Source organism: Pseudorca crassidens, chromosome 8 (assembly GCF_039906515.1).
Source record: "Pseudorca crassidens isolate mPseCra1 chromosome 8, mPseCra1.hap1, whole genome shotgun sequence".
NCBI classification, from domain to species: domain Eukaryota; kingdom Metazoa; phylum Chordata; class Mammalia; order Artiodactyla; family Delphinidae; genus Pseudorca; species Pseudorca crassidens.
This window is the reverse complement of record NC_090303.1, coordinates 26,523,768-26,542,178: the sequence shown is the minus strand read 5'-3', so window position 1 is coordinate 26,542,178 and position 18,411 is coordinate 26,523,768. Positions and strand designations below refer to the sequence as shown.

The following is an 18,411-nucleotide window of genomic DNA, read 5'->3' as shown; positions in this document are numbered from 1 at the left end:
TCATTCTTTTTCTCTTTAATCCAGATTTTAAAAATATGACAGTTTAGGGAAAACAAAAACTCACTGCTTACTCGCCTAGGAGGTTGGATGTTAGATTGATTTTAGACTCTGACACTTTAAAATCTACATTTTTGCTCATTTCCAAGTCAGCAAAGTATTATAAAAATGCATAAATCTTACATGTTGAAATGATATTGTCTCCACTTTATCAGTTTGTTTTATAAAACTCAAAAGTAAACCATTATCCACAATATTTAATGGTAACTACCCTCCCACTGATACAACTGTACTGCTTATAATTTATGAGAAAATAAAATTGACTAGGCTAGAGTACATACTCAAATGAGGAGATTTGAATTTAACCTGGGTTAGTAGGCTATAAAGTATATACATATATGTATATACTGTATATGGTCAATAAAATACAACATTTTTACATTACAGGGGACAGTATATTATAATACCATTACTATAATTATGGCATTGCTATACTCACCTTAATTTAAATATTTTCCATTAATTCTTATGATGAACCATAAAATTCTAATGAAAATTGAAAAAACTACAGGCTTGCAGTCAAATAGGAATATTATACACCTTGCTGATTTTCAATTTAACAATAAGGTACCTTATTTAGAAGTTTTATTTTGGAACTTATAGATTTTCATTTGTCTTAGGAGTTCAGTCTCTCATTTGGCATTTTACTGGTGCTCATTTGTTGAATTTCTGGGTAAATAATTTAGAAGTTGTGTGTGGCCCATCATCTGATCTGCCTCCCTTAGAGTTTGGCCATACTTAGTTCAGACCTTCTCTAGTAGTAAGGGCATGGGAGATCTTAACAGTGAAAGTTAAGAATTCTGTTCTGACCAAGACATTCTTAATTTCCAACTTCAAATTCTTTGGGTAACATACAGTGGTACACATGCATAGTTGTTTTCTCCTTTTTGATTTTCAAAAGTTATGTTAGCATATAGTTACTACAACTTTATTTATGTAATGTTATATACTTAAGAATGCCCCATGTTTGGAGTCTATAAAGGAATATTACATTTACACATTTATTGTGTCTGCATCTACATTTGTGTGTTTGGTATGAATAGTGAGGTCTATATTTCAAGGTAAAATAGTGCCAAATAGTTTAATTCTGCTTTACTTCAAAAACTTATCCACAAACCCATGGTCTTGACTGTGATTTATACATATCAAAAATCATAATTACAAGTTGTCTACATGTCAAAAATTAAAATCTTGAGCTCTTCTTAGAAAATGACAATAAAGCATTTCTGAGAAAAAGTGTAAAAAGGTTAAGGGCATGAGTTTTGATCCAAAATAAAAACAGTAATTTGAGAAAAAACACCTTTGTGTGAAGTATTCTGAAAATTCAAATATTTAGAATACCATTTCAAATCCCCACTTAATCCCCATTTTACTTTGCATAAATGTACAAATACGTACATTTCATATATGTCTATCAATCAAACATAGAACTCTTTCCAGTAAGCTGTTTATTGAATCAAATTTCAGATAAAAATATGCTTCCATAGTCTGTATTTTGATGTTGATAGCATAAACTTCAACTTATTCTGACCTAAGGAAAAAAAGAGAGTTGTTTAGAAATGGGCATAAACAATGTTCATGGGTTTCAGAGAAGTTTTCATTTTAATGAACACATCTTTATGCTCCAAAAAACTGATAATACCCATGAAAGATTTATTAATTTTAATAAAAGATGCTAAATTCTAGACAATAAGATGAGATTTTTTTAATGGTTTTTTAAAAAGAAAATTTTCTAGGAAATGATTAGTAAGATAGGTTCCAATAGTAGAAAAGATCACTAGGCATACCTTTGGAAGCAAGGGAATAAATGTGCACCTAGGGGAAATCTCAGAATATTACAAAGAAACATAAAATTCAGTCTTAATCTCATTATATTTGCACGTTCCAAAAGCATAAAAAGTTATTTGTCCTCACTAAAAAATAGTTATGTGAAGTTTTTGCAGTGTCTAGAAGAGCTATTATAACTAAATGCTTTTAAAAGAATTAATTGGATGTTATTGGTTAAGTGTAGCATAAACATGTATCTTTTTTTTAAACATCTTTATTGGAGTATAATTGCTTTACAATGGTGTGTTAGTTTCTGCTTTATAACAAAGTGAATCAGCTATACATATACATATATCCCCATAACATGTATCATTTTAAATAGAGAATTGAATAATATGATCTGGTGCCCACAGTGATTCACACACACACGTACAAACACGTCTCTACATTCTTGTCTAAGAAGGTATTGCTACCTTGTTTAAGGGTAGGCAATTTTAAAAATGGGAAAAAAAAGTACAAAAATAGTTAAACAATAAAATGCACAGGCTTTTGGTTTTAAACAAAAAATGTTGCAGATGTCACATTTAGGAATAGGAGATGAAAGGGCAAGAAATGGGGAGATTGATACTTTAGTAGAATAAATATAAAAGAATTTCACTAAGAAAAAAAAGAAAAGGCTTTACTTCAAATTTATTTGGAAGGCCAGAGAAGCACAAATAATGTAAAAGATTCTGGCTTCTATGTGTTTGATGCGGAATGCAAAGTGACAAGAAAGTAAAGGCTTGTTTCAAAATCGTGAAAAAGATTAATGTCAAAGAAAACACTTGTTGCAAAGAATGGTAAAATTCATTTCAATAAACCATCCATGTTTATATTAGAGAATGGTAACTATGTGTTTAAAATTAAATTGAGTTTATTACCTCTTAACATTGATGTTTTATGAAATAGAAGACTTAAAGTCTTTATCTGTATGTTACCTTCTGATATTAAATTTTATCGAAAGGCCAATTGAAATTTCATTTTTAGGAATAAATACCTAAGATGTTTCTAAGTAATTAAATCTTGTCACTCTTCTACTTCTGATGAATGAGGGTGGTTGGCATTCGTGCTTTTAGAGCTACTGATGCAGGTTTAAATCATTTCTGAAAGTCAAAGGTGCAAGTGAATTGCAGAAGAGAGCCACACAATGATGGAAAGAAGTGCATAGTCGGCAATTTGAAGTGTTTTTTTAAATACATATACGACTCCTGTGGTAGAACTTTATGGTCTTACAAGACCATGTAATCGTTGAGCTTCAGTCTTGTGGGGCTCTGTGTAAGTGTAAAGGCACAATAGATTACCTCATCATTCTAACCGAGCAGAAGGGAAATTGCTTATTCTCCAAGTACACAGCAAGCATTAGTTAAAGTGCTCTACATGCAAAAGTTTCAGGCATTGTATCCCTGGGTACTTGATTTAAGTCAGTAACTCTTTTAAAAAGGCAAAATTCAAAACAATGCATTAGAAGATAATGGGTTTTTATTGGTTCCAGTATCTTCTCATATTATCTCTTCTTGATGGACTGTGAGTCAGGCATAGATAAAGTGAATTTGTATTCAGTGCATTTATTTTAATGCAGTTGTGAAAATTATATTCGAAAGGCACATTTTGCTGTTTTTGTTAAATGAAAACAGTAGGTACATATTAAAGCATGCTATGCTGATTACTTCTCATGGGAAAAGGTGTTCTTGTTTATGAGAGTTAGGTCCACATTATTTCCTTTTGGCAGTGTTTCTCAGAGAAGTAAAGCCGCTTCAGTACTTAAGGATCTGTGGACCTTATTAATGTCAATACCGTGAACATCCTTCAAACAGTTTCGACTGTCACTGAAACAATGACTTCCAAATCCGATTCGTCCATATGGATTCATGGCTAAGCTGCAGATTCATTTCTCTAATTACCTTTTGGATAACCCTTTTCAATGGATTAAATGGCACAGGCACCACTCATTATGACACTGATATCTTCAAATATGTCCCTCCTCCAATGTTCATATCTTTGTTAATAGTATCATCCAGGCCCAAGCCAGAAAACGAGGGCTCCTCTTTTCCCCTTCCCACCATCTGTCACTGTGGTCTGTAGATTATTTCTCCCCAACATCTTTTTAATCTCTTTCCACTCTCCACGTCCAGCACTGCTTTTTTAGTTCAGGCCATTGTCATTCCTCGCCAGCCTGACCGTACTAGTTTTCTGTCTTGTCTTCCCCATTCACATCTGGCTTGTTTCCAATCTACTTTCAGTATTTTTCCATGCTGGCTTCTGAGTGAAGACTCAAGAGCAAATATGATTATTTCATACTTTAGCTTATATGGCTTTCTGTAATTCTCAGAATGAAATTATTTTGTGTTTAGTACTGCTGGGTCATCATAATAGTGTGTGTCTAACCTTATCTTGGCTGCCTTATTCCATATTCCTCTTTCATTCAACCATTTTGAAGAACATCGAGCTCCTGAAATGCCTTGTGCCTTTTTTTTTTTCTTTGCCTCTTTGTTCTGCACAGGGCATTCACTGAATTAGTCATCCAGCTCTCCTACCACTTCTCCACTCTTCTTTAAAGCTGTCTGGGGCTTCCCTGGTGGCACAGTGGTTGAGAGTCCGCCTGCCGATGCAGGGGACACGGGTTCGTGCCCCTGTCCGGGAGGATCCCACATGCCGCGGAGCGGCTGGGCCCGTGAGCCATGGCCACTGAGCCTGCGCGTCTGGAGCCTGTGCTCCGCAATGGGAGAGGCCATAACAGTGAGAGGCCCGCGTACCGCAAAAAAAAAAAAAAACCTGTCTGTACCACCTCCTCCAGGAAGTCTTTTTTGACCACCACTCCTTCCCCTGACCCTCAGAACATTTACTTAGCTTCTGATAGGCAGTAATGTTAATAGGGCCTATGATACAAAAGCAAAATTGGATGTAAGATGCTTTGATTTATCTCTCTTTCTCTATTAGATTTAGAGCAATTTGAGAAGAATGATCACAATTTTTTTATCACAATTTATATGAGTTTAACTCCAAGAGCCTAGTCAAGGGTTATTAATGTGCTTTGAATGATAGAATACAGTGCTGGAAATAGATCTTCCCCTCTCTAAAATTCCATCTATTACAGTAAAAAGACCCAAACCACTTTTAATGTCACAGTATTCTTTTTATGCCATATGTTTCTGTTTGGATATTTTGGTGTGGCAGGAAAACTGTGTGAGATTCTGTCCTTGAAATATCACACTAGATCCTACAGCCATTCTGTTGATAAGGAGAGCAGTGGGAGAGGAGGTTGGAAGATGGAGTAGAAGCAATCATAAAAGACCAACTTTTATGGAGACTAACTGAAGACTTTTCATTAGGGAGGACATTTGCCAAGTAGAATTCTGTGGCAGTAGTGGGAAGAATGGCTGAAAGTGAGCTGAAATTGGAGGGAGACTATTTAAAGGTTGTTGTGAGAGACCTAAGTGAGTTTGGCCTTGGAGTGAGAGAAGATAGACACAGAGCTAGAACCAACATGACCTGGTCACTTACCATCTCTTATGATATTTCATCAGATCAAAAACCTTTAAGCCATTTTTAAAAGCTTGTGTGCAGAGTATTTGTTTTGACCAGGTATTGAATCCTTTATAATATTTTAAAGCTATGTCAGAATAACTTGAGCTTCTTCAAACAATTTGAGTGATACATTTAAACTTTTATGGGATATTAAGCTATGAATGAAAATTTAAAATACATGATTTATTAGAATAGAAAAAGAATTATTTCTTTATTAAGGTATTTGTTGAACTGGGCAGTAGCTAGGACTGTTAAATATAAATTTAACATGTCAATAACTGTAATAAATACATTAAAACCTGAACAAATCATGGTCACTATGTTGTAAGCATCCTGAAAACTGAAATAGTTGATGTATTTGTTTTTTCTTTTTATATGTAGGTGTCTATCTGTAAAAATAATGTTATGAGTGCTCTGCATGCATGTGTGCTTATAGGCATATGACAATTCTTTATTCATGTGCAAGTAGAGATGTAAGGATACTAACCTCATGTTGTCTTAGATATGGTGTTAGATTTCATCCATACCTTTATGGAACATGACTCTGTAAGTAACAACCTGTAGTTCAATTTCTTAGATTTATTTTGTGTTAAGTTTCACTCTGAAGCAGTGCATGGTGTTTAAACCAAGCGATTGTTCTTCTTGATTATAGCTATCTGCTATGTACTGTGTTTCAGTGCATCTGATCTTTCCATCTTAAAATCACCAGGCAACTCTTTGTTCTAAAACTAGTTGACACAAACCCTTAAGTACTAAGCAGTGTGTGCCTCACTGCCAGTATCACCCTTGCCCCCAGGAGCCTTGTTATCCTGCAGCCGTATCTCATTAGTCAGCTCCAATACTTTTTGATCCTTCTTTATGAATTCAGCAGTCCAGATTTGTATGTAGACACTAAATTCCCTATGCGGTTAGGCAGTCTCAGAGCAAAGGCAAGAGATTTCCCATATCTAATTTGGTCTGTAATTCTCGGCCAGAGTTTCCTCTCTGCTTTAACAGAACTGTGTGTACACCATTCTGTGTGTGTGCGTACATGTGCCTGTGTTGTGTCTGGTATGTATATTAGGTCTTATATAATTTAATATCTTCTGCCAGAATTTTAGTGTGTCTATGCTGTTTTCAGGGCCACAATCACCAGCATGGTTTGATTTCAGGAGTGCTGAGAATATTCTGTAGTAAAAATTATCTCTACTGAAATTATATAGTACATTAAATGCTATCATTAGAGAAATTTGTTTTTTCATTTTTGCCTTCTCTTGAAACAGTGTATGAATAAATGGTTTGGAAAGGTTAACATGCTATTTTATCATGCGATATATAATAAGAAAATTAAGTAGTGTTGTTGGACATTAACTAAGGACCGAGGTAAGAGGAAAGGTCCCTTGAGGAAAGAGAGGCTGCTAGATTTACATCACTCATCCTAGCATTTTGGCAGCGCAATCAGAACGGCTCCATTAAGATGTTTAAAAAAATATATTTTAAGGCTTCCCTGGTGGCGCAGTGGTTGAGAGTCCACCTGCCAATGCAGGGGACACGGGTTCGTGCCCCGGTCTGGGAAGATCCCACATGCCATGGAGCAGCTAGGCCCGTGAGCTATGGCCGCTGAGCCTGCGCGTCGGAGCCTGTGCTCCGCGACAGGAGAGGCCACAACAGTGAGAGGCCCACGTACCGCAAAGAAAAAAAAAAAAAAAAAAAAAATATATATATATATATATATATATATATAGTAAATGCTGAGTATTAAGAAGTAAATAAGAAAATAATGGTAATGATAAGGGCAGGTAGCATTTATTGTGCAGTTACTAAGTGACGGAAGATGTTCTAAGTACCTGTAATCCTCAGCACAGATCTGTGAGGCAGACACTATTATTATCCCCATTGTGCAGGTGAGGAAAATGAGGTTTAGAGAAAATAAAATGCTTTCCCAAGGTGAAATGGATACTTCTGGCACAAAGACACACGGCCTTTCAGTGGGAGGGCAGTAAGTAAGAATAGTCTTTGCTTATACTACATATATGCATATACTGAATTCTTAAATGCCAATTATTTAAAGGAAAAAGAATCACCAGCATGATAATTAGGCATTTTAAAAAACAAACAAACCTCAGTTTGGAGTCCTTTATATTTGGGTTTAATTACATATTTATTCTTATATGGCTTCCAACTTCATTTCTGTGTTCTCATAGTTTCTGATTTCTTTTTTAAACTCATGCATTTTATTTCCCTTTTTAAAGTTTAAATTTAAAAAATGTTTAGAGCATTTTTGGCTATTTTTCATTTGTTCAGAATTTAGTAGGCTCTGTGTTTACTGAAGTATTGCTCTAATATATAGAAACAGATTTTTAACAATTTTTCTTTTAACAATTTAATTACAAATAGTCACACTTATGATGAAAATGACATTGTGAAGTCGTATCAGTGGAAAAAATTATATTGTCTTCCTCAGGTAATCACTGTAAAGTTCAGCCTTATATTTACAAATTATACAGTGTTATACTCTAGTTGCTGTATATAAAAGAAATGTGTTATTGTTCATGTAAAAGAAAATTGAGTAAATAATATGCCAAGATGTAAAAAGAAACTGTTTTTCTATGTAAGGCATCCTTCAATTAATAAATATGACATTGGGTCCTAGTGTCTCCTATTCCCCTTGCATTATTCTTATTTTCTGTAGTAATAAAGTGGTTTCTCCTGAGCTCCTTTTATGTGCTGGGAAACTAAAGACATAGGGAGTGAGACCAAATATCTCAGTAATACGGGCCTTAGAGAATTGACAAGGACAACGGCCTTTTAATATTTGTACCCAATTAATGGTAGGAATAAGGCTTATCTCCTCATCACGGCCCACATGTGCCCTGGAGCCTTCTGTTCTCCCGTCCTCAATGGGAGGTGGATGCTGGTGCCAAAGTCATGATTAGAGAGATTAGATTTGGTCTTCCCATCTCCCTGTACTTTATTAATCTTTCATTTACACTGGGATTAGGTGAGATTCCTTTAGCCAAATCCGCTGAAAAGATTCGTTCATTTTAATATTTATGCACACTGTCTAGTCCTTAAAGTGGCTTCTTTTTGTCTGTGCGCTTAATTGGATCAGTGGGTTTGTTCTTATTAACATTTTTCTTTTTCGAGATTAAGGTTGATGAGTAAAGTTAGTGGCATCTGGCTCAGCTCACCGGCTAAATGCAGCTCCTTTAATGACTACCTTATATACTATGGGATAAAATGAACATTTGCTCTAAAGATAAAATTTAGTTTAGAATCGCACAGTGTTGAATCTTTAAAAAAAAAAGCAAAACTCTAATATTCTATGAATGTCCAAAAGCCAGGAGGTGGGGAGGGATGACATTTAATGGCACTAAAAAGTAGCTTTGAAATCCTACTTACTTGCTCAGGTATGAGAATAACGTGTTAGAATTTTGGGGACTAAAATGAAAATTTGCTCCACCCAAAGGGTGTCAAAATGTAGCCTGAAATATTGACATAATTTAATATGAAACAATAATATTTTTTAAATGTATCAACTTTCGGTTTGAAGTTGCGTTGTGGCTTTTTGTTGACAGTATTCGTTGGGAATATTGCTTTTTACAAAGCAGATTAATTGTCTTGTGTTCATAGTTGTACTTGAGCAAAGTTTGTAAACCTGGGCACTATTGACATTTTGAACTGGGTGATTCTTTGTTGTGGAGATTGTCCTGTTCATTGTAGGATATTTAGAGCATCTCGGGCCTCTGCCTGCCACATGCCAGTAGGCTCCCACCAGTCTTGATAATCAAAAATGTCTCTAGACATTGCTGAATGTCTCCTGGGAAGGAATATCTCTCTCAGTTGAGAAACACTGTTACAAAGGCATAGGTGATTTTTACTTTTTTCAGATTTAAAATTCTAAATCAGAGCTACACATATAATGAAAGCTTAGAAATAATAAATAGCTCATAAAACAGTAAGAATCTTGGAATCTGACTTATTTGGGTGCTCTCTCTACAGCTCTTACTGTATGATTTTTGACAAATTACATGCCCTTTTATTTTTATCATCTAAAAATAGGTTTTGTTTTTGTCATCTAAAAAAAAGATAATATGAGTATCTCACTCAAAGTGTCATATTTAGTTAAGTGAGATAATGCATACAAAATGGTTAACACACCTGCTGGCACACAGTAAGTTCTTAAAAAATTCCTGACTTCATTTGTTATCAGTGGCAATAGTTTAGTTTTATCTTAATGAAAGGCTATGATAATGGAATGGTATTATTAAATGGAAATAGCGTAGTAAACATTTTGGACAATTCTCTTGTTTTAATTATTTAATTGTATCATATTTACTATTAAAAATAATTTTTAGTATCCAGTCCCTTTACATAGCTTTAAGATTTACAGAGCTTATCAAAGACCTGTCAAAGCTACTTTATGTTGTGTAAGATGTATTTTTTGATGCAGACTTGTCAAAGTTATTTTATATTTTAAGTGAATCATAAAAAATACTTTCTCTTCTTTTTCCTAGCATATTTCCACTTCATTTCAAAGCCGTAGCTGACATTATAAATAACCTTAAGGTTTTTCAAATAGTTATATAGTGCCTTCAATGCCTGGTGAGGCCCAGAACCCTGAATAAGTCAACAAAATGTACTCAAACTTAAAAGGGAGCAATAGTGCAACCCTTCATGGCTGAAATTTACAGGAGAAAATTGGATTCCTAACTTGTCAGCAATTCTGTATTCATGTCATAAATGAGATACAGATATATCACGTATTTTAGAAGAATTAGCAGCAAATGTAAGGTGCTTCTTTTGTGCTGTTACAAATTAGATTTTTCTTTCTTCCCTTGAGAAGCCAGATTGAACAAAAGAATCCTCCAAAACAGAGAACTGCTGAACATCAAGGCCCTGTTTCTGAAAACTAAGTAGAAGAATAGAGACGTATGCTTGGTGTTCTGAATCAATTATCAGTGAAATGCTGTTATACCATTCAGAATAGAGGCCCCAAAGTCAAGGTTTGCTTTCCCAGCATTCACTGCTTTTAATAAGCTTAGCCTTGGATATCTATGAAAGACTTATTTTCACAAACTCTAATTTTCAAACAAAGATAAAAATCTTCATTTCTTAAAAGTTGACAGAAGATGAGGACTAATTTTACTCTGAAAGAAGCCATAAGACACTTAGCTAAGTTCACTAGTAATTGGCAGTAGGTTCAAGGCTAGATTACGATTGACCAGTTTGTCTTACACAGCGAAAAAAGTAGAAGCCACTCATGAATTTCTGTGTACACTCATGTACTCCATTCAAGCAAGACATTAGAAGTTTGAATGTGTGAATGTAGAACATTACTATTTTAGGAGGTAGAGAAGGAGGACGTGGATGAGTATAGTATACAGTATATAGTATACAGTATACTGTATATACAGTATATAGTATACAGTATATAGTATATATTAAATAATGCAATACGTATCCAGTATATAATTGAGAAACTTAAATATGATGTAATTTTAAATACTGCCTAACGATTTATGGAAAACCAGTCAGAACTATTACCCATATTCTTGAGTATATCTGTCCAAATAAAAGGTAAAGTTTTATTTGTGGCCAAGAACTATTTCAAGTCCTTTTAAAAAGATCACTTACTCTGGAATTATTTTAAGAAATATTATTTGGCTACTAGTTTATACCAGTGTTTCTGCAATTAAATAAAATCCTTTGAATTTTTATTTCTTGCTCTAGACATTTATATAAAGACTGTGCCTTACAGAAAAATAATTGCATTTTAAAAGTTTTAGCATGGGCAGTATTCTGCATTAGTTTTATTATGCCACGATCTGCAAATGATCCAGTTATTTCATTATTGTTTTTCCTGAGTTATGCTAATAAAGTAGAAATGGGGAAATGTTGGGCACCTTAGTAATCCTGGATTAGGTATTTAATTTTTAGAAGGTTAAGAAGATAAAAATCTGCTTATTATAGGATACGTAAGTAATATATATTTATTAGTCAAATGTAGTTCATAATGTGGACCTGAAAAGTATAGCCAAATCACCAAGAACGATCTAAAATGGTATTCATACTTGTTTATTTGCTTCGATGTTTTACATGTTTTCTTTTACATTTTTAGCTGCTTTCAATATAATTTAAGAAAAAGAATTTCCTACTGCAGCAATTTATTTTACCTTCCAGTTTTGGTGTTTTACTATGTTTTTATACATAGTATAAATCCCTTGAAGTAGAATTGTTGGACTAAAGACGGAGAATTTTGATAGACAACTACAGCCAAACTCTCCTCTAAAGAGATGGCACTAATTTTGTACTCGCATGGCAGATCCTTTGAATTTTGATTTCTTGCTCTGGACATTCCAGTAAAAATTGTGGCTATTAGAATAATGATTGCACTCAAGCGTCTCTATAAATACACAATGACAAATGGAAGTATCTGTACCCTCACTCCTTTCTTCACACTGTCATCAAGTTTATAAACCTTGCTCATATGATATATATACACAATACCATTTCTTTCATTCTGAGTAAATCATTCAAGTGTCTATTCTGAAAATATTTATGCACCTTGCTCATTTGCATATGAACAGATTTTGAGAAAAACATTCTGCAATGTCTCATCTGAAAAAGAATTTTCAAATATATAAACTACAATTTTAAAACGTATCACCATGATGGTAAGAACGTTCCAGAGCTTGACTTTTTCCCCTGAGTACATAAAAGTACAATTCACAATCACTGTATCAGAGCCTAATACTTAGTAATTGTTATCAAATAAAACGAGAAAAAAATTAGCCCTGTAAACAAATAAAACTTTATTAAAAATAATTAGATATCAGTCGTTGCTTAATGTGAATTAAAAAGCCAAGGAAATTGAAGAGATAGACTTCATTAATCCCCAATCTATTCTAACTATCTGGAACATAAATAAACATTATTTTGCTGAGTAGAATATTACTCTAAAATTCATGAATGTTTAAAAGAAGATAGAATGCCCCTCTTTTTCTGTGATGTTTTGTATAGTACCATAAATATTCATGAGTAGTGAGTATCAGTTCAGGTTATCTATGTGAATATAGATTTTCACATAACTGGCCACTCAGTGTTCATTGGATCATGCTTTGGAATATGAATTCACTAGTATCTCAGATGCACTGTGGATCTGACCCAGCTCATGAATATTCACACACACAACTGATCTTTTTGAAGGTAATCACATCCATAAAGATGGAAATCTCGTTAGTTTTCAGTAATGAGAAATGCATGAAGATGTTGGTCCCAGAACAATTTCACAGTATACTTGCTTTTCATTTTTTGGTAAATGATAAACTTTAAAATATAAATACATATGCTGTGCCTCTTTCTTGATAGAAGCTCTTTTTCCTTTTCCCTTTAAAACATCTTGTGTGTGATCTAACCATGATCACATTTGTTTCTTTTACCTACTGTGGTCACAGAAAAGAATGGAAAGAGTTAAGCGGTATCTCCAGTCCTTATCCCAAGCTCACGTCCACTATTTAGGCTTAGCCATAGATCCTCAAATGTAGAGTGTCCCAATCTGCTAATCTGCTTGTGGGCATGGTGCATATTTTACATATAAAGACCCCTCTAAAAAAGATGAGATTATCTTATGTCATCTTTTTTGCATAAAGGGAAAATAATATCCTAAGCCAATTAAAATTTTAATACGTTAGACATAGGATGCTATGATCATGGAGGCCCATAATTATAAATTATATATTATTTTAGCCCTTGTTATATCCCACATTATCATTGTTTCTCTTTCATTATAATGACTGGCATATGGTTGTGATACCTATCCCAGATCAGTGAGTCACTATAAGTAGGTATCAAAATCAATGACCTGTCCCTTATTAGCACCGTGCTCTAGTTATTAGTTGAACTAACCAGAAAAAAGAAAATTATTGTTCATAAAGGTAGCGATAAGGTATCAGCCACTTCTTAGTTCTAACACTGATATTGTCAAGCCTCTGAATGAGTTTTTCTTTATCAACATGTATGCATTTTTGGTAGTTACATAAGCACAGTTAATAAAGTATGCTCAGTAACAAATATCTGTTTGTTTTGGGGTTGTTTTTTTTTTTTAATTCAGGTAACAGACCAGACTATGTTAGTGTATCACAGAGAATCCTCAATATTGAGCTATGCTGAATTCTCCTCTGCTCAAGCCCCTTCATGAATATGCATATACCACCCAAGCCCCTTCGTGAATATGCATGTACCCTTAGCTTAAAAATTCCCCAGTTTTGCTGTTTGGGGAGACAATGCTCTGGGGAAAATCCCTGGTATTCTCCTTACTTGCTGCAAGTAATAAATCCTTTCTTCTCCCCCACCCCCCGCCAAAAAAAAAATACTGAGGGCAGTCGTGGTCACACTGTGTCATGAGGTGCCTTGTAAGCATCTTCAGAACTGCCTCAGTGCAAGAGATACCTCCCAGCAGCAGAGTTCTGATACTGCCTGTTTTATGCATCACAGTGGTTCTCAACAGAAAGTAATTTGGCCCCCCCCAGGGTTATGTGACGATGTCTAGAGACAGTTTTGCTTGTCACACCTGGGGGGATGTTACTGGCCTCTAGCGGGTAGAGGGCAGAGGTGCTTCTAAACATCTACAAAGCACAGACAGGTCCCGCACCATCATATAAACATGTTTGAAGAAATGATTCCATGTCTAAACTTTTGATTACCACCAGATTAGAGCGCTTTTATAGGTAAAGCAATGAAAATGTATAACAGTATTTTGCAAGTAAAGGAAGACAGGTTCAATTATTAATTCCAAATTTGAATTAATTGATTTTTCTTATTTTTGGGGGGTAGCAACGATTGTGTTAAATGAACTCAACTGGACGAGCGCCTTAGATGAAGTTTTCAAGAAAAATCGGGAGGAAGATCCTTCACTGTTGTGGCAGGTGTTTGGCAGTGCCACAGGCCTGGCACGATATTATCCAGGTAAGTGCTTAGTGATCAGGAGGTACCAAATAAAACTGTAAGTACCGGACTTCGTTCTTCTTGAACACTCTGTTACTTTCTCTTACTTGGTAAAAGATGGTTATCACACTACTATTAAAAGGAAAGAGTATTCCTCCTTCCTTGGCTCTGTATCTACCAAAATTATTTTAAACCAAAACACCTGAGAAGCAGCTGGCCCATGGAATCAGGTGGGCTGCAGTGAGACCGTGGACAGGTATCTATGGACCGGGAACAGGAGGTTATCATGAATCCTAAAACAATTCTAAGGGTCCAGCTGCATAGCATGGACCGTGAGTCACAGTAGAGAACTCAATAGAATTTTTAGAAACTAATTAAAATATTTCTTTCCAGATTTCAAGTCTTTGCTTTTATGTGAAAGGTACTGATGCTTTTCTTTAATCACTGAATGTGGATTTGTTAAATGAAATGAATATATTTTACAAATTAACATGAATAAACTCTTTTGTAATATCCTTTATTCTTATAAAAAAAGGATAAGGAGAAGTAAGTTTATAATGAAAATGAAATATTAATCACTAGTAGATCCCAAGAACCTATTAAAAACATTTTAAATGAAATGTCTGTTGGTATTTTTAACTTCTCCACCTTTCAGAACAAGATGACAAGCAAAAATGCATTAACTTTCTCAAAGTGTGACCTGAGTTATGGGATACATGCTAGGTAATTTGGCTTTAAACAGCTACAATATATATGAGAATTTTTTTTTTAGACTTGAGTTTTCTAAACATTTAAAAAATAGTTATTAACAATAAAGGTCACAACAGTGAAAAGGGGGTGAAATAGAAATTAGATAATGTCTATCTTTGTATGGCAATAGCAGTGAATAAAAGTATGTGGGCATTATCAGACTAAACAGCACTCAAATTAGGTAATGATATATAACTTCTTGCAACAAGTGCCAGATGGTAAGATCACTGACAGTTATTTTTCTGCAGAAATCCAATGGAATACGAAAGCCCTACTCTGTATTTCAATGTGGAAAAAATCATGAGTTAGAAAAATATTAATGTTAATATCTGATGTCGAGAAAATATTACCACGTAGGTTATCATAATAGTGGAATTTTCTACTTACAGAAATATTCAGTACAATACAACACTTCTAAAATACTCTTGTTATTAATATGCTAAATACCATATAGCAGGAATTTGAAATTTTTTGTATGTAATATAAAGAAAAAAAGTATTATTACTCATGTACATAGTAAACCTAATATAATAAACTTGAAAGTTATAGCAGGTCTTTTAAAATTTTATTTTATTTTTTAAATTTTTTTATTTTTGGCTGTGTTGGGTCTTTGTTGCTGTGTGCGGGCTTTCTCTAGTTGCGGCGAGCGGGCTTCTCATTGTAGTAGCTTCTCTTGTTGTGGAGCACGGGCTCTACGCACTTGGCTTTAGTTGTTGCAGCACACGGGCTCAGTAGTTGTGGCTTGCGGGCTCTAGAGCACAGGCTCAGTATTTGTGGCGCACGGGCTTAGTTGCTCCACGGCATGTGGGATCTTCCTGGACCAAGGCTCAAACCTCTGTTCCCTGCACTGGCAGGCAGATTCTTAACCACTGCACCACCAGGGAAGTCCCTATAGAAGGTCTTATAAGACATTTATAAGTACAATAAAAAAAAATACACAAGTAATAACAATAATACATGAATATAATTATATTTATCAATAGCTTATTGCATTATGTAGCTTTTAAGTCTTTTAAAATATATTACCTCAATACAAAATTCCATATATATGCAGTTGAAGGAAGGAGAAAAAATAAGAGAAAATTAGGAGAATGAGGAGAAACGAAGAGCCCAGTACTAGAGGGAAATTGATGATGCCATGAATAAAAGAAAGACACATAAGGATTATGAGAGAGAAATAGGAATGGGAGTGGGAGGGAAGTTGTATAAGAAAGGGGAGAGAGAACATTGGGGTCAAGAGGCGGAAGGAAAGATAGATCATATTTTGCACATTTCAAAGATGGCTCTTTTTAGAAATAGCAATTTGTAAACATACCAATAAATCATCTTTTATGTTTTTTCTTTTAAATGCTAATTGAGGGATTATGCCTTTAATTTTTTTTAGACCCTAATCATATATTTCCTAATACGTTGACATTTGTCCATTTTTACCTTGGGAAAGATCTTTAAAGGTTTAATTTAGCTGAATTCATGTGGTCCCCCCAGGACATTAGCTGTGGAAGCAACGCTGGGCTCTTCTGTGATGTCTTGTTTTTCAGCAAGTGTTTGACAGACAAGCTGACTCACCAAATGATCTCCGAGCCCCTGTAATGGCTCTCTTGACTGCTATGAAACACAACCCTCAATGAAATTTCAGTTTTAGTGAGTCTGTTGCTGAGTTGCTCTTTTTATTTTATTTTTTGACATACAAAAAGCTGTACATAGTTAATGTATATAACTTGATGAGTTTGGAGATAAGTATACATTGGTGATACCACCACCACAATCAATGCCATAAAGCCTATCTTCCATCTGTATAAGTTTCCTCCCACCCTCTTATTTATTATTATATGTTTTGTGATAAGAACACTTAATATAAGACCTACCCTGTGCAGGGAGATGAGCAGCCAGGATGGCTGTTCTCTTGCCCTCGGTCCATCCCCTGCTCAACTAGTCCCTGCTTCACCTACACCCTACTCACCTGACTGACCTTCCCTCTTAATAACACAGCCTAATCAGTAAATGCCTACTTACTTGCCACCAGCCCCAACTTATGACTGTTCTAAGCTTTAGATCAGAACATCGCCACCTGATAGATTACCAAAGGGGCAGTGAGGGGCATGCTTCTCTGCTGGTTTCCCTGGTAACCGATGAGCCAACTAGACGTCAGTGTCAGTTCTCCTTGTAACTGGGAACCTCCCCTCCCCACCTCCCCTCCCCACCTCCACTCCTGTCAAAGCCTGCTGCCATGTTCTGCCCGCCAGCAGCTGTACACGATGGGGTGTTACTCCAGGACCTTGTTTCAGACCCATAAGCTCCCCCATCCATTAAACCATTGACGTCTCTGTCACTGACTCTAGGCTCTTTCTTCTTGCAGCTGAGAGAGTACAGGGCTTGCAGGCCTGCGGGTTGCAGCCCTACATACCCTTTTAGCAAAATTTTAAGTGCACAATACAGTATTGTTACTTACAGGCTCTATGCTATACAGAAGATCTCTAGGGCTTATTCATTTTTTATAACCGAAGCTTTGTACCCTTTGACCGATACCTCCTTATTTCCCACTTTCCCCAGCCCCTGGCAACCACCATTCTACTCTGCTTCTATAAGTTCGACTATTTTAGATCCCTCATAAAAGTGATATCATGTAGTACTTGTCCTTCTGTGTCTGCTTATTTTATTTAGCGTAATATTCTCCAGGCTCATTCATGTTGTCACATGTGGCAGGATTTCCTCTTTTTTAAAGCTGAATGAGTGCTCTTTATGGTAATAATGCTGTAATAGAACCAAATCTCTTTAGCAAAGACACTAAGACAATATTATAATTAAAGGTAGACCACTATATTTCTTTTTATGCTAAGACGTGTTTTCAGCACATTTCACACTTCTTTCAGGTTTAAAGACTTTTTACAGTGAAGTGATTTTTAAAAAATTTCTCGGTAAGCCATACTTTCCTCTCTGATTTTAACCTTGCCATTTTGATACCAGCCAAATTAACGTAGAACAGCTCATCCCTGATTACTGTCTGTTAAAGCAAATATGAAAATAGCCTTTAAATATTGTTAATTATCTTAATTGTGAGTGGAAATAGAATAAATGTTACTTAATTGGATTTTCAAATAACAAGATTTGGGGCTCAGGCTAGAAGCTCCCTACTAGCTGTGAGGAACTGGGTGAGTCTCCTAAACTTTCTGAGCTTTAGTCATCAAATCTGAAAAATAGGAACACCAAGGCTTCAGTTTATCCTCTGAGGGTTGTGATCAATGAGATAATAGAAGGAAAAGTACTTTGGAAAATGCAAAACAGTAGACATTTTTACAAGAGTGAGTATCAACTAGAATAATTTTGCCTAAATCCAGATTTCTCTTCATG

General features: G+C 35.1%; 1 protein-coding gene across 6 annotated transcripts in view; it reads left to right on the top strand.

Moving 5' to 3' along the window:
* Positions 1 to 18,411, top strand: part of CACNA2D1 (calcium voltage-gated channel auxiliary subunit alpha2delta 1) — a 512,643-nt gene that overhangs the window by 351,357 nt on the left and 142,875 nt on the right. For all 6 annotated transcript variants that reach the window (XM_067746078.1, XM_067746077.1, XM_067746079.1 and 3 more), the window contains one exon: positions 14,203 to 14,334. In XM_067746078.1, the coding sequence (XP_067602179.1) occupies positions 14,203 to 14,334 (132 nt within the window). The remainder of the gene's footprint in view (positions 1 to 14,202; positions 14,335 to 18,411) is intronic.